Source organism: Desmodus rotundus, chromosome 7 (genome assembly GCF_022682495.2).
Source record: "Desmodus rotundus isolate HL8 chromosome 7, HLdesRot8A.1, whole genome shotgun sequence".
Taxonomy (NCBI): Eukaryota; Metazoa; Chordata; class Mammalia; order Chiroptera; family Phyllostomidae; genus Desmodus; species Desmodus rotundus.
In genome coordinates this window covers 55975560-55989125 of record NC_071393.1, presented here as the reverse complement: position 1 = coordinate 55989125, position 13566 = coordinate 55975560, and the positions used below count along the sequence as shown (strand labels likewise).

The 13566-nt window shown below is 41.8% G+C and overlaps 1 protein-coding gene across 9 annotated transcripts in view; it reads left to right on the top strand.

Moving 5' to 3' along the window:
- Positions 1-13566, top strand: part of AP4S1 (adaptor related protein complex 4 subunit sigma 1) — a 41766-nt gene that overhangs the window by 18084 nt on the left and 10116 nt on the right. For all 9 annotated transcript variants that reach the window (XM_053928725.2, XM_024551353.4, XM_045188273.3 and 6 more), the window contains 3 exons: positions 6321-6529; positions 8953-9039; positions 10129-10197. In XM_053928725.2, the coding sequence (XP_053784700.1) occupies positions 6392-6529; positions 8953-9039; positions 10129-10197 (294 nt within the window). In that variant the 5' untranslated portion in view covers positions 6321-6391. The remainder of the gene's footprint in view (positions 1-6320; positions 6530-8952; positions 9040-10128; positions 10198-13566) is intronic.

Genomic DNA, 13566 nt, shown 5'->3' with positions numbered 1-13566 from the left:
TCCATGGGTCACACATATAAGTTCTTTGGCTTCTACATTTCCTACACTATTCTTACCCTCCCCCTGTCTATTTTCCACCTATCATCTATGCTACTTATTCTCTGTACCTTTCCCCCCCTCTCCCCCTCCCAACCCTCCATGTGATCTCCATCTCTATGGTTCTGTTCCTGTTCTAGTTGTTTGCCTAGTTTGCTCTTGTTTTTGTTTTAGGTGTGGTCATTAATAACTGTGAGTTTGCTGTCATTTTTACTATTCCTATTTTTTATCTTCTTTTTCTTAGGTAACTCCCTTTAACATTTCATATAATAAGGGCTTGGTGATGATGAACTCCTTTAACTTGACCTTATCTGAGAAGCACTTTATCTTCCCTTCCATTCCAAATGAGAGCTTTGCTGGATAGAGCAATCTTGGATGTAGGTCCTTGCCTTTCATGACTTGGAATACTTCTTTGCAGCCCCTTCTTGCCTGTAAGGTCTCTTTGGAGAAATCAGCTGACAGTCTTATGGGAAGTCCTTTGTAGGTAACTGTGTCCTTTTCTCTTGCTGCTTCTAAGATTCTCTCCTTATCCTTAATCTTGGCTAATGTAATTATGATGTGCCTTGGTGTGTTCCTCCTTGGGTCCAGCTTCTTTGGAACTCTCTCAGCTTCCTGGACTTCCTGGAAGTCTATTTCCTTTGCTAGATTAGGGGAGTTCTCCTTCATTATTTGTTCAAATAAGTTTTCAATTTGTTGCTCCTCCTCTTCTCCTTCTGGCACCCCTATAATTGGGATGTTGGAACGTTTCAAGATGTCCTGGAGGTTCCTAAGCCTCTCCTCATTTTTCCAAATTCTTGTTTCTTCATTCTTTTCTGGTTGGATGTTTCTTTCTTCCTTCTGGTCCACACCGTTGATATGAGTCCCAGTTTCCTTCGCATCCCTATTGGTTCCCTGTACATTTTCCTTTCCTTCTCTTAGCATAGGCTTCATTTTTTCATCTGTTTTTCGAACAGATTCAACCAATTCTGTGAGCATCTTGATAACCAGTGTTTTGAACTGTGCATCCGATAGGTTGGCTATCTCTTCCTCGTTTAGTTGTATTTTTTCTGGAGCTTTGAAGTGTTCTGTCATTTGGGCCATTTTTTTTTTTTTTTTGTCTTGGTGCGTCTGTTACTTTAAGGGGCGGAGCCTTAGGTGTTCCCTGGGGCGGGGTAACGCTGGTGGCTGCGCTGTGATGCTGTACGTGGGGGAGGGGCTGAGAGGGAGCAATGGCGCCCGCTGCACTCTCCACCGGATTTCAATCTTTCACTGCTCTACCCACAATCAAACTGGGCCCCTGTGGTGCTGGTTCCCGAGTGGGTGGGCTTGTTCACACTCTAGGCCCCTGTGGGTCTCTCTAACGACCTCTCCTGTGAGGCTGGGAGTCTCTCCTGCTGCTGCCCCAACCCCCACGGGCGTTTTCAATCAGAGGTTTAAAGCTTTATTTCCCCGCGCTGGAGCCCTGGGTTGCGAGGTCTGCTTTGCTCCCCTGTTTGTCCCGGTTTATCTGTGCGCGAGTGTGAGGCCGCGGGGTGTTACCCGCGCTCTGCCTGCCCCGTTCTCTGCCACTCTGAGTCCGGCCCTCTTGGTTTCTCTGTGCTCGAATGTGGGGACGCAGGGTCTGCTAGTGGTCAGACTGCTTGCCCCGTTCCTCCCACACTCCGCCAGTCTGGGTCCCACCACAGCCACGCGAGTCCTCTCCACCCCGGTGCCCATCTCCGCCCCTCCTACTGGTCTGGATGAATGTTTATTTTTTATTTCCTTGGTGTCGGACCCCCTTACCATTCCATTCTCTGTCAGTTCTGGTTGTGCGAGGAGGCGCAATGTGTCTACCTACGCCACCATCTTGGTTCTTCGGTACAGCATGTTTTAAAAGTCCTCGTGACTCACCAGTGTGCCTGCTGCAGCCCACAGGTTGAAAATGGCTGATGTAGGGTGGCAGGTTTTATAGATACAGTGATGAGTTCAAAGAAAGGATGAGCAGCTTTTTGTGGTTAGAAGGAAGGGGTTGGCATCAGCAGGAAAGGCCTCACTGGGGGAAGGGTGCTGTACTGACATTGGCCAACACTTACCTACATGGGCTCATCATGTGCCAGCTGCCAAGCAGGTTCTGAGGACTCTACGTTACCTAGTCCTCTAACCCTCACAGCCCGTCAGGTACGACTGTTATTTTCCCCATGGTACTTCAGACTGAGTTCAGAAAGATTAAGTATCTTGCGCAGGATCACAAAACCAGTAAGTAGTAGAGCCAGTCAAGCTTTTGACTATTATACTGTCTGAGTATTATACATTTCCTTGGTGGAAATGTGCTCTTTAACTTGGGGGGTTGATTTTAATCATTTATATGGAGCAAATCAACATGTTTTCCTCTGATATTATCTTAGAGTGAGAAAGAGGGAGAGAGGTACAGTTTAGGGATACGTAGAAAGCATTTAGAGTCAGCCTTTAACACCCTTAGCCATCATCGAATACCGCTTTCATTTCTAGTAACTTCATACTGTTTTCATGCAGGGAATTGTTTGGGATTTCCCAAATTAATTGTGCAATGGCATTAGAAAAGAGAACATTGACTTGATCACTCCCACAGCTACCTGACATTGATGTTTATTAAGCCTAAATGAGTATTTAATAACACTTAGCACACTGAGTGAGGTAAAGAGGCAACGTGACAAATTAAGTACAGCATCATACTAGGAGTCAGGAGACCAGAATTCAGGACTTCGCATCTCAGATGACCGGTTTCCCATCAGCGGCATGAAGGGAGTGCACATCAGGGATGACAGATAGGTGCATGTGTTGCCACACCCTGCTTTCTAACCCGTGACTGACATTACTTACTAATCGCCCATGGCATTCTTTTCTTCTGAACCTGAAAACAGCTCCAGATCCTTCCCAACACAGTGCCCAAAGCAGTGAGTGCAGTTAGTCACAGTTGGCACCCGAGCTGAAATCTAGTTGTCATCTTTGGATACGACAATCAGTTGTATAAAGACTTACAGTTTGGGGTTTGTTTGTTGTTTTTTTTTTACCCGAGGCAAGGTTTTTTAAGATTGTATTTATTTATATTATTACTTTTTAGAGAGGGGGGAAAGGAGGGAGAAAAAGAAGGAGAGACACATGTGCGAGGGAAACATAAATTGGTGACTTCTCTTACACCCCCAGCTGGAGGCCTGGCCTGCAACCCAGGCATGTATGTGCCTGACCAGGAATGGAACCAGCGACCTTTCAGTCTGCAGTCCGGTGCTCAATCCAATGAGCCACGCCAGCCAGGGCTTTTTTTTTTTTTTTTTTTTGAATGAGGGAAAGAAAGCGAGAAAGAGAGGGAGACAAACTGAGAGAGAAACATCAATCAGGTGCCTCTCGTACATGCCCCAACCTGGAACAGAACTGAACCACGTGCCCTGACCAGAAATCAAACCGGCAACCTCTCACTTTGCATGACATCGCCCAACCAACTGAGCCACACTGGTCAGGGCAAGACTTCCAGTTTAAATCCCAGACATACACCATTAGAACTTTGAAAACTTCCCAATGCCTATGTACTTCTGTCTCTCCACTCTGTCTTTTCTCTAGGCATTAAGTGTGTATCACATAGGATCCTGGGGCACTGGTTGTTCACATACTGCTGTGAACCCACCTAACTCCCTGGTCTTGGCCTTTACGTAGCCTTGTGCTCTTTATGTAACGAATACTTTCCCCAGTGAGGTTTCCTTTCTCTTTGCACATTCGCACAGGCTCTTGGGTGTGGAATCTAACTTCCTGACTATCAAAACATCTTTCCCAACCTTGTGTGTTACTGGATGCAGAGAGTTTATAAGGAGAGGAAGTTCATACCTGCTCCCTCACCACTCCTAGCACTTGTCTGAACTTATTCCTTATTGCCCTACCTCAGTTTCATAATTATTTCACCTCCCTCCTCCCTGGTGACTAGTAAGCCAAATAAATGCTTAAAACATTCACCTTCACTTCTAAAATATATACTTGTTCTGAGTTTCTGCATTGTACATTTTGGCACATATTTTATAATACAAATAATTTATAATTTTGTGTATTTATTTTATTACCACTGTATAATTCTACAGTTATACATTATGTAATTGTTTATGAGCATGCAAAAATAGTGTTGTATTCAAGTCTTTAGATGCCTTCAGCTCCTATTTTCAAGACTTGAACCCAAATGAGTATCAATTCACCACATCCTTGTTTGTTGTCCTCACTCTCGAAGTCAGTGGGAAGGAATGTCCTGCTTGTAAGGTAGAAACCAATTTGATCTGTTGGTGTAACATCTCAATGGGATCATTTTACATCTTATTTTACCACTTAATGCAACCAGGGCATTTAAAGGGAAAGGGTTAGACATGAATTCCTTTGAGAGAATATTTTTTTCTTTTACCTGGCAGTTGAAATCCAGGGTATAGAATTGTAATTTCCAACTTTCATAAATATGGTTTTAAAATAAATTTGCTGAAAAGAAATTTTAAAAGGATGGTAATCTTAATTTAGTAGTCACTTGCCTTAATTTACTGGAAATAATTTGTGAAGAGAATAAAAACAGCACATGTCCCTGGCTGGATTGCTCAGCTGGCCAGAGTGTCAACCTGATATGCTAAGGTTGTGGGTTCGATCCCTGGTCAGGGCACATACAAGAATCAACCAACGAATGCATAAATAAGTGGGACAACAAATTGATGTTTGTTTTTCTCTCCCATCCTTTCCCTCTCTAAAATCAATAATTTTTTTAAAAAAGCATCACATAATGCCAAATCATTAAACAACAGAGAGTATGTTGCAATCCCACCTACAATAGTGAGTTTATCTTCCTAGAAAAGAGAGTGAATGACCACAGGCCTCCCCCATGGCACAGCTGTCATGTCCCTGCTGAGCTGGTCTAGATAACATCCTGTTCTGCACACTGAGCGAGCACAGCAAGCGTTGCCAGAATGGGCCTGGCGCTTTCTCTTTGGGTTGTTGTGACACAGCCACCTGTCTGGTAGAGCTGAGGAAATAAGAGATGAGCTGGGAATGCAAAAAATGATACAAAACTTAGTCCAAGTATTATCCCCATAATCTGCTGCAACTTTTTGGTAAACTTAATTCTAAATTTTAAAAGTTTATTTAAGAGGTATTGTTAACCTTGGTGTTTTGCACTGGTTTCGCACATACTACAGAATGTGACTGTGATATTGTCAGATGATCCATTGAGGCAGCTTGGATGCTCATGATGAAAGATGGACTGGCCGTCGGTCAATGTTGTGCTTTTTTGCAATTGATCATTTCAAAATCTATGTTAATCTATAAAAGGGACAAACATGAGATTCCGTAGAGCTGACTTGGAAACGAAACCACAAGCATGGACTCCTGAGTGATGAGGATGAGTTCGGAGCTACCACAGGCCCACACACATGCTTGTCCTCCAAGCTGCAGCTTGCATCTCACACAAAGTAATCCAGGGACTGGGTGTCTTAACATCCCTCACCTTCAATGTGCTTGTCCTTTAAATGGGGGTAACAGAAGTACCTGCCTCAGAGAATTGTGGAAGTTAAATAATATACGTACATTGCTTAGTACAAGGCCTTATAGGACTTGTTACACAGCCTTGGTAGAGGACTTTGACAGACAGCTGCTGTTATGACCACTGCTTCCCACACTAGGAAGGAAAAGCTTCCCTACTCAGATCTTGTCTGCATTGTCCATAAAATAAAGGTCGTATTCCTGAGCATGACTTCTAAAGCCAATTTCATCTTATATGAGCAACTCGACTTCCTGTGACTGTTCTTCCTGCGCCCTGACCTACAGCAACGGTGAATTTTCCAGAGCTTTATACCCATTTTCTCTGCCTCAGCGTCATTTCCTCTAGATCATTGTTTAAGTACTTTTTAAGTGTCCCTTCTTTGGGAAGCCGTTCCCAACTCTCCTGCCATGTTCCTTGTCCTTCCGTCCTGTGTATCAGTTACAACTCCTCACCTTGGATTGCTGTTGTTTACATATCTAGCACCTTTACTAGGTGTGAAGATCAGAAATCATTACTTCTTCATCTCCATATTCTTCTGGTTCTTAGCAGATAGTTGGTGTCCAACAAGATTGATGAATCAATGCAACAGATATGATGCTCAAAAATATTTGGGAAGATAACTAGTGACCATTTATGTTTAATTATTTAGTAAAACTTCATTTAGTTCATCGTAGTGAAGACCAGTGATATCAGAAGACACATTTTATTTATTTATTGCTTGTCTATAGAACACATTTAATAAGATTCTTTGAGAAATTTGATCTTGCCCTTCTGTTGCTCTTTCCTCCTTCAGGTTCTAGTTACAGCCACCCCTTGCCATAACTTTTGACCTACATTTGGAAAAGCACTGGCCAGGAAAAAAAAATGATAAAATTTTTCCTCATGGTGAATAAACAAGGGCAGACCCGACTCTCTAAGTACTACGAACATGTGGAGATCAACAAGCGTACACTTCTGGAAACAGAAGTCATAAAGAGCTGTCTCTCTCGATCTAATGAACAAGTAAGTTTCTGATTCTCTCTCTTATCTCTGCACTCAAGTCAGCAGGGGCAAATCTGTTACTACTGTGTCTCAAGGACCATCGTTTTCTTTGAACTTCATTCTTGCAACAGCTATTAGGGAAAATAGCAAGTGAAGTGAAATGAAAACTGAAGCATAGCTCTCCTTATGTCTTCTTACATCTCCTTAAGGAAAACAAAAACAAAGAAAGCCAGGAACAGTCCCAGTTCATATTTAGGTCAGCACATTTGTCTCAATGCACTGTAGAAGTGGCAACTCAAATGTATTCCTGCTGGTAGACGTAACTTCTTTATTTGTTTTTATGGATTCAGCCCTTGGAATTCCTCGGAGTGCCTGTGGCAGGTGGCTTTCTTTAAGCCAAAAGCTGAAGGTCAGGTGACCAGAACAGAGGCAAACACTAAAGACCCACTGTGTGCTGGGGGATAACAGCGTGGTTCTCATGTGGGGTGCAGTTCTTTCTGCTTACCATTTTTGTGGATATACCACCCACAGAATACGGGAACTAGTGATTTAAAAACAAACTTGATTTCCACCTGTCTTATTTTATTATGCATACAGATAGGAGAAATGGATGTTAAAAAATGTAACAATAAATCCATTTATTCTGCCAAAATTGAGGTTAAATTAAATCATTAAAAGAATAATAAGTAGGAATTTTTAAAACTGAGTTTATTTTTACAAAGAACTTTAATTGAAGAATTACCTAATCTGGGTCCTAAACTTTGAAGCCATTGGAAATCACTGAACAAACTGAGGCAAAATCAGAAAGCTTGTTTAAAACACCCGTTCATTTTGCCAATTCTCCATTTCACTACCTACGCAGAAAGGCTGCCTGTGGGAACCACTAAGTCATACATACTAAGCTACATGGGTGCTTTAGAAGTTAACGCATTGGGACTGTGTTTCCCCTGGCTTCTGAGTTGATTTTCCAGTCGGAACATCTTGAGAGTCTGCTTTGAGTTGCTGCTTTGGCCTGCTGCTTGCTGCACGCACTGCCTCGTGCAGCTGTCAGAGGAAACAGAAACTTAAAGGGCTGTGTAAACAGCCACAGCTTGAAGATAAACACGCTCCAGAAGATTCACGTTTGAATCTTCCTGTAATTTCAGCTCCATTATTTCAAACACCTTTTTCACTGATAGGTTATCCTTTGAAATGTGTGTTTTGGAATGAATATACTGTTAGATATTTTTGAAGCATTCTAAATTATTTTAGACTTTAATAGAAACCCACTGGACTTTTGGCATAATCAGGCACCAACGTAGCCCAATCTCAGCTTAGTTTTTATTTTATCCACAAAGGTGCTTTAATATATTTCTTAATGTCAGAAACTCCTGAGAGGCTTTGAAAAATGTTCCTCAGCTCATTCAAATAGGTTGTGGTTCTTTGGAAGATCCAAATGACTAGAAATCACACTGGCTCTTCAGTGAGCCAAAAGCTGCAGAATGGTCTGGTACTTATTACATTTATCCTAATTTTAAATAAAAGCCTCATGTCTCTCCACTTCATAGCTTGTCAGGTGGCTTTCCCATGGAAGAAATTCCATGATCAAAACTTGCAGCTTCCTTCCCAGGTGCATCCGGGCACCCAAGAGCAATGTCCAGTACAAAAGGCTGTACAACTGGTGCTCAAGCGCATTTGGTCAGGCACACCCAAAAGGCCAAAGGAAGGGCAGCCTCTGCCTTCAGTCTGCTCCCCAGTTCCTGTCCACCCAGTGCCTTCCCATTACTCTTTGTACAGTGACTGTAGGAGACAGATAAATGGGAAGGGAGCTGTTTTGTCCACAAGTCAGTGGTGGTAAGCTAGTTATTAATTCATAGGAAGCAGTGTTTACAATGAGAGATTTTGTCTAGCATTGCCACACAAAAGCCATCTTTAAATAATTTATGAAAGACTCTACATTGATTCTTTCTGCACATCTAGGAAAAAGAAATTGAGTTTTGTTTTGTTTTTTTGCGTGTGTGTATGCTACATATATTTGGCTCTTCAGTGACTGTAAATAGTACAAAACTAAATCCCTAACTGCTTCCAAAAGAGCCTAGAGGAGGTGGAAAGAAGGAAATCTTGTCATTTTGACTTATTTTCATGTTGGAGGAAGTTTAAATAGCTGATTATTTAGTAGCTTTTCCTGCTGAGTTCCCCACAGAACCAAGCAAAGGAAAGAGAAGGAGCATAGGCGGGAACCTGCGGGAACTCGCAGACTTTTCACCTCCCCCTAGAAATGCTTCCAAGTAGCCCGCTGAATATTGTGAGGAGGCGCAACCAGCAAAGATGGGTAACATTTTAATGTTGGGTATTTCTAGGAATGTCTTGACAGATACTCAAATGAGAACCTAAAATTTATGCATGCCATTTTGAAGAAATCCCTGTCAGCTATAGCAATTAATATCTAATTGTGTTTTGTCCAGTGCTCTTTCATTGAATATAAGGATTTTAAGCTGATATATCGGCAGTATGCTGCTCTCTTCATTGTGGTGGGAGTTAATGACACTGAGGTAAGGAAATAGAAGAGCCTATGGAAGATGCAAAAGAATTAGGCATAACAGTCTGATTTTCATTTCTCCTTACATTGACATTCACTTCCCTACTTGCCTCCTTAAGATTTATGTTGCTTTTTTTCCCAATTTTTAAAAAACTTTGTTTTATATTGATTTGAGAGAGAGAAACATTGATTTGTTGCTCCATCCATCTGTGCATTCATTGGTTGATTTTTGTACGTCCCCTGACCAGGGATTGAACCCACAACCTTGGCATATCAGGATGATGTTCTAACCAACTGAGCTACCTGGCCAGGGCTGAAGGGTCTTGGTTTCTAGCAAGGCTACAGAAAACAGTGTGGAAGAGAAATACCTAGGATTTTTATTGGCTCAGATAAGCAGCTGGTAGAGAAGCACAAATCCACAGAAAGCCTTCCTCGGCCCCAAGCAGTATTAGTGCCCTGCTGTGGTCCTGTGGGGCACCTGGGGCAGCTTCTCCAGTGTAGTGGCCAGTAGGTTGTGGAATTAAGCACAGGCTGACATAGCAGAAGCAAGGCAAACTGAATATGATTGTGTTGTAATTACATCTCCTCAGATTTTAGTTTACCTTTTCAGAAATGTCAGTCCCAGATCAACAGCACCTCTGGCCATGGAATCTCTGAAAGGGTGTTTAAGATTTAAAATACCTTGAAATCTCAGTTTCTCATTGATGAAGCAAACTTTGCGGTGGTTTCCCCATCTTCACAGACGGAAAAGTGAAGGCATGCAGAACGTGAGAAATTGTGCTTCAACCAGTTGTTGATGAAGTCAGCGAGTAGAGCTCAGAGTTCTGAGCACTAGACTCAGCCCAATTTCAGTCCAGCTAGATTCAGCATGCGCATTAAAATTTTAGAGGTTAAGGTTTTCTCCCCTTAATAAACTTACATTAAACAAGTGAGTCATAAAACCATTCTGAAGATTTGTCTGTGGGAAGCTACTTTGCTCCCATTATTATCTGCATACCAAGCCGCAAGCTCTAGAACCACCTGGTTGCCGACCGGGCAGCTCCTGTCTGATTTACGCCTGGGCCATTCTAAAACTGACTTCATCCTTCCCTTTTTATTTCAGAATGAGATGGCGATTTATGAATTTATCCATAACTTTGTGGAAGTTTTAGACGAGTACTTCAGCCGAGTGGTAAGTCTCGTGACTACAGAATAGCTCCGTCCTGAGGCCAGTCTCCCAGAAACGGGTCTATACCGAGAACATGTGCTAATGCAGAGCTTTAACATGTAAAAGTTAGAGTTCAAATGATGGCAGATTTTCTTTACCTTTGCTTCTGGCTCATGCAAAGTGTTATAAACCTATGCTTGCCTTAGTTCTTTGTAAAGAACCATTTCTACAAGACTAAGAACCTCTTTGGCCTTTGTCTCAATGTAAAGATTTTACTATCTAATTTGCTGTCTGTTCTTCTTTCTTCTGCTTCCCCTTGTAAAATACTAGGACTCTTTTTAATTTAAATCATTTCCACCCATACACAATGTAATGTTTCCCTTACATTGCCAAATAGTATTTCACTATATAGATATACCACGTTTTGTTTATCCATTCATCAATTGGTGGGCATTTGGGCTATTTATACTTTTTGCATATGAATGAATAATGCTGCTATGAACATTTGTGAGCACATTTTTTTTTTGTGGAATCATGTTTTTAGTTCTCCTGGGTATATATTGTACCTAGGAGAGGCATTGCTGGGTGACATGGTAACTCCATGTTTACCATTTTGAATTGGTGCAGCCACTATGGAGGTTCCTCAGAAAATTAAAAATAGAACTACCATATGACCCAGCAATCCCGCTTCTGGGTATTTATCTGAAGAAATCCAAAATACCAATTCAAAAAGATACATGCACGCCTATGTTCACTGCATCATTTTCACAGTAGCGAAGATAGGGAAGCAACCTAAGTGCCCATCAGCAGATGAGTGGATAAAGAAGATGTGGTACATCTGCAATGAAATGTTACTCAGCCATAAAAAAGAATGAAATCTTACCATTTGCAACAACATTTATTTTGTTAAAAACCAAAATAAATGAACAAATAAAACAGAAACAGCCTCACAGATATAAAGAACAGACTGATGGTTGCCAGGTGGGATGGGGGTTAGGGAGCTGGGTGAAAAAGGGAAAGGGGTTAAGAAATACAAATTGGTTGTTACAGAACAGCCCTGGGGATGTAAAGTACCGCACGGGGAATAGTCACTAATATTGTAGTGAGTATGCGTGGTGCCAGGTGGGTACTGGACTTACGGGGTGATCACTTTGTGCGTTACAGAAATGTCTAACCACTGTGCTGTACACCTGAAACTAACACAGTATTTCATGACAACTGTAATTGAAAAAACTTTTTTTAATTTTAAACCATTCTGATGAACTGCCAAACTTTTCCAAAGTGGCTTCATGATTTAAATTTCCATCAACAGTGTTTGAAAGTTCTCATTTCTCCACATCGTCACCAAAACGTATTATCTGTCTTTTTTTATTATAGCCATCCTAGTGGGTGAAGTGGTATAGAGGCTAATCAATTGGGATTTTGATTTGTGTCTCACTAGTGGATAACAGTGTTGAGAATCTGTGTGTTTATTGGCCATCTGTATATCTTTTTTGAAGAAATGTCCAAATCCTTTGCCCATTTTTCAGTTGCATTGTCTTTTTATTGTTGGGCTGTAAGAGTTCTTTCTGTATTCAGAATACAAGTCTTCTATCAGATATGACTTGGAAATATTTTCTCCCATGTAGAAAATTTCTCCCATTCATTAGAAAATGAAAATGAAATGTTTTCTTTTCACTTTCTTGATGGTGCCCTTTGAAGTACAATAACTTTATTTTGATGAATTCAGTTAATTTATTTTGTCGTTGTTGTTTTTGTTGTTTATATTTTTGGTGTCATGTCCAAAAAGGCCTTGCCTAACCAGAGGTCATTAAGGTTCACTCCTGTCTTCTTAGAATTTTATAGTTTTAGCTCCTACTTGGGTCTTTGGTCCATTATGAGTAACTTTTGTATATGGTGTGAAGTCGGGTCTACCTTTATTCTTTTGTGCGTGGATATCCAATTGTCCCAACACCATTTGATGAAAAGGCGATTCTTTTCCCCCACTGAATTGTCTTGGCAGCTTTGTCAAAAATCAGTTGACCATAAATATAAGAGTTTATTTCTGGACTTTCAGTTCTGTTCCAATGATCTGTGTGTTTATCCTTCTGCCAGTACCACACTCTCTTGCTGACTTTAGCTTTGTAGTTAGTTTGAATCAATAGTCTTTAAAAAAAGAATCAGTGAAGCATTTTTACTCTGCTACCATAGGCCTCCCTCTGCCTTGGTTAGATGTTCTGGAGAAGTAATAGTGGCACAAGCTGATTTTTAAAAGTTGTTTGGTTTATTTCATTTTGCTTTTAAATAAAATGATCAGGAAGGCCTTGTTTCCAACCTGCTTCCTCCTGAGACAGTGAGTGGAACCCATAGTTAGTAATATTGAGTGCACTAAAGCCTACTAAGGGCAAAACCCATGTTAAGAAATTATATCTTGCCCTGACCAGTGTGGCTTGGTTGGGTGTCGTCCCATAAAGCAAAAGGTCACCGGTTCGATTCCCAGTCAGGGCACATGTCTGGGTTTCAGGTTCAGTCCCTGGTTGGGGCATGTACGAGAGACAACCGACTATTGTTTCTCTTTCACATCAGTATTTCTCTCCCTCTCCTTCTCCCTCCCTCCCTCTTTCTGTAAAAATAAATAAATAAAATCTTTTAAAAATATAGTTTTATCGTCAGCCTAACTCCAAGTGCCAGAAGTAACATTTGGCAGACTCCTTCATGGAACAATCAATTAGCCTGTCTGCTTTGCCTCAGTGCAGAGGATCTCAGTGTGTGGTCCCTGAACAAGCAGCATAAGCATCAGCTGGGAACTGGTAAGAAATAAAAATTCTGGACCCACCCCAGTCTTTTGACTCAGAGACTGGGGGGTTGAGGCCCAGCAGTCTGTGTTTTAATACGCTGTACAGGTGATTCTGATCCATGCTTGTCTGAGAACCACTGCCGTAATGCATGAGGCTTACTGTCAGCTGCTTCCTAATTCCGATGTTGCAGCTGGGAAGCTGCCTAGTGGCCTCTGCGCCACGATAGTGCCTCTAACGAGGAGGGGACTGGTGCCCTCCAAACCTGGAGGTTGGCCATTCCAGAGACTGGCTTTGAGGGGACAGAGAGCATTGAAGTTGGCTTTAAAGTCCATCTCTGTAGCGATTGCTTGGACAGAGCACCACAGACCAGCAGTATCGAAAAGAACTTTTCAGTAGTTTTAGAAATGTTCTGTACCTGTGCTGTCCAATGCGGTAGGCACTAGCCACATGTGCCTCTCGAACACTTAAAATGTCATTAGAGTAAAGGAGGAACCTTACTTTTATTTAATCTTAGTTCATTTAAGTCACCACCTGAGGCTGGTGGTTACCGTATTTGGGCAGTGTAACTCTAGCTCCTGCTCACCTCCAGACACCCCCCCCGTCTCAACACAGACTG